This window comes from Onychomys torridus, chromosome 22 (genome assembly GCF_903995425.1).
Source record: "Onychomys torridus chromosome 22, mOncTor1.1, whole genome shotgun sequence".
NCBI lineage: Eukaryota > Metazoa > Chordata > Mammalia > Rodentia > Cricetidae > Onychomys > Onychomys torridus.
The window spans coordinates 28,290,452-28,292,020 of NC_050464.1; the positions used below are offsets into that span (position 1 = coordinate 28,290,452).

General features: G+C 51.9%; 1 protein-coding gene across 1 annotated transcript in view; it reads left to right on the forward strand.

Annotated features, from left to right (window-relative positions):
* Positions 1 to 1,079, forward strand: part of LOC118572193 (dynein heavy chain 10, axonemal-like) — a 12,685-nt gene extending 11,606 nt beyond the window's left edge. The window contains exon 5 of the mRNA XM_036171642.1: positions 921 to 1,079. Coding sequence (XP_036027535.1) covers positions 921 to 1,079 — 159 coding nt within the window. The remainder of the gene's footprint in view (positions 1 to 920) is intronic.
* The last annotated feature ends 490 nt before the right edge of the window (positions 1,080 to 1,569 follow it).

Sequence of the window (1,569 nt, forward strand, 5' to 3'; positions counted from 1 at the left end):
TCGCTTTTGTGTTAGATCCCCCAAACCATCTCTCCCGCGTGTGGTGACACCTGCCTCCTCGCATTCCTAGCACGCAGAAGGTGTAGGCAGGGGGATCTCAAGTTCAGCGTTACCCTTGGCTGTGTGGTAAGTTGAGGCCAGTCCAGGCTACATGACACCCTAAAGAGAAAAAGGAATCCAACATTTCTACCCTCTTGAAATTTTGAGTCACATGGTACTGCAGAGGCCTGTTTGGTAGAGAGTGTGCCCTTTGATTAAAAGCCCAGTCTCTGGCAGTCTGTGTGTGTGTTAGCTTTTCGGGTCCTTTAAGGCCTGTTTGCTGAGACACATGAACTGCCTGTGCCGCTCTGGACTGTAAAGTCACCCTCTCCAGCTGCAGTGGAGTCCGCACTGGGGGGCAGTGAACTCCAGCGTCTGTGCCCTATGTGCCAGCTTCCTGGCAGCTATGATGCCAGACCTACTGTGGATGAGGTGGTGCTGCCCAGCGTTAGACCCTGGTCTGTAGGTATTGTCCCCCATGTTGTCACTCTTGATACTGTTCCCCCAGGGTCTGTGGTCATCACAGAGTTAACTGATTCCAGGGACAAGGACCAGACAGGAGATGCAGTTTGTGCAGAGTGAGGTGGCTTCTCAGCTGACGTCTGTCACAGTTATATAGAATGTAATTACATACACATAATTACTCCTTTTGTGAACCCTCTGGAAATCTAATGATAGCATCACACAGAGGGACGCACAGATGGCTGGGGGGTGTCTTGTTCATCTTCCTATAACGACAGAGCCATGTTATTGGTTCAGGTGCTCACCACTGTCACACAGACTTCTCTTGGCGGGATATGGCCAGTAGAGTCACGCGAAGGCCTTTGAGCTCTTGACTCTCCCTCCACCGTGGGACCTGGGACAGACTCCTTTCTCCCCAGATCCTCTCCTGGCCTCAGTTCCAGAGTGGGTCTGCATGCTTTGAGATACTCAGTGCCACCGAGCAGGCCGTGGGCTTGCAGGCCTCTTCCCTCAACTCTCGGCTGGCACTGTGGCGTACAACGCTGGGCTGGCCAGGGGAGTGGGTACAATGGCAGTGAGACCCAGTGTTCCATCAGCAGTAGTGCACTAAGGCAGACTACCCGTTGGTAACTCACAGGGCTGGCAGATCAAGCTGTGATTTAGAGTTTGACCCACTTTGGAAAATAAACACACAGAAACAAGCTTCGGCAGTACATTTCTCTACTGAAGTTTTTAATCTGGGTTTGCTGGCAAGCCGTACTCTCCAGGACGACCTTAGAACTCTGTCATGATGCTCTGAGTAGGGAGTTTGGAGTAATACCTTTCCCACTGGTGGACTGCTGCTGTGGAGCTTTGCTCCAACACCTCAAGAAATCCTCAGAAAATGCTGCTCCATAGGATGATGCACCAAGGTCTGGAGCCGGGACCTGGGCCAGACACTCCGGGAGCCTATCAGGACTGCATTGGGCAGACGCATGGAAGGACTAACCTGCCTGTCAGTATTGAACTTCCTTTTGGTGTTGTGAGTGAAAGCAAAGTAAGTCGGTAGTAGTTACACCCAGTCTCAGA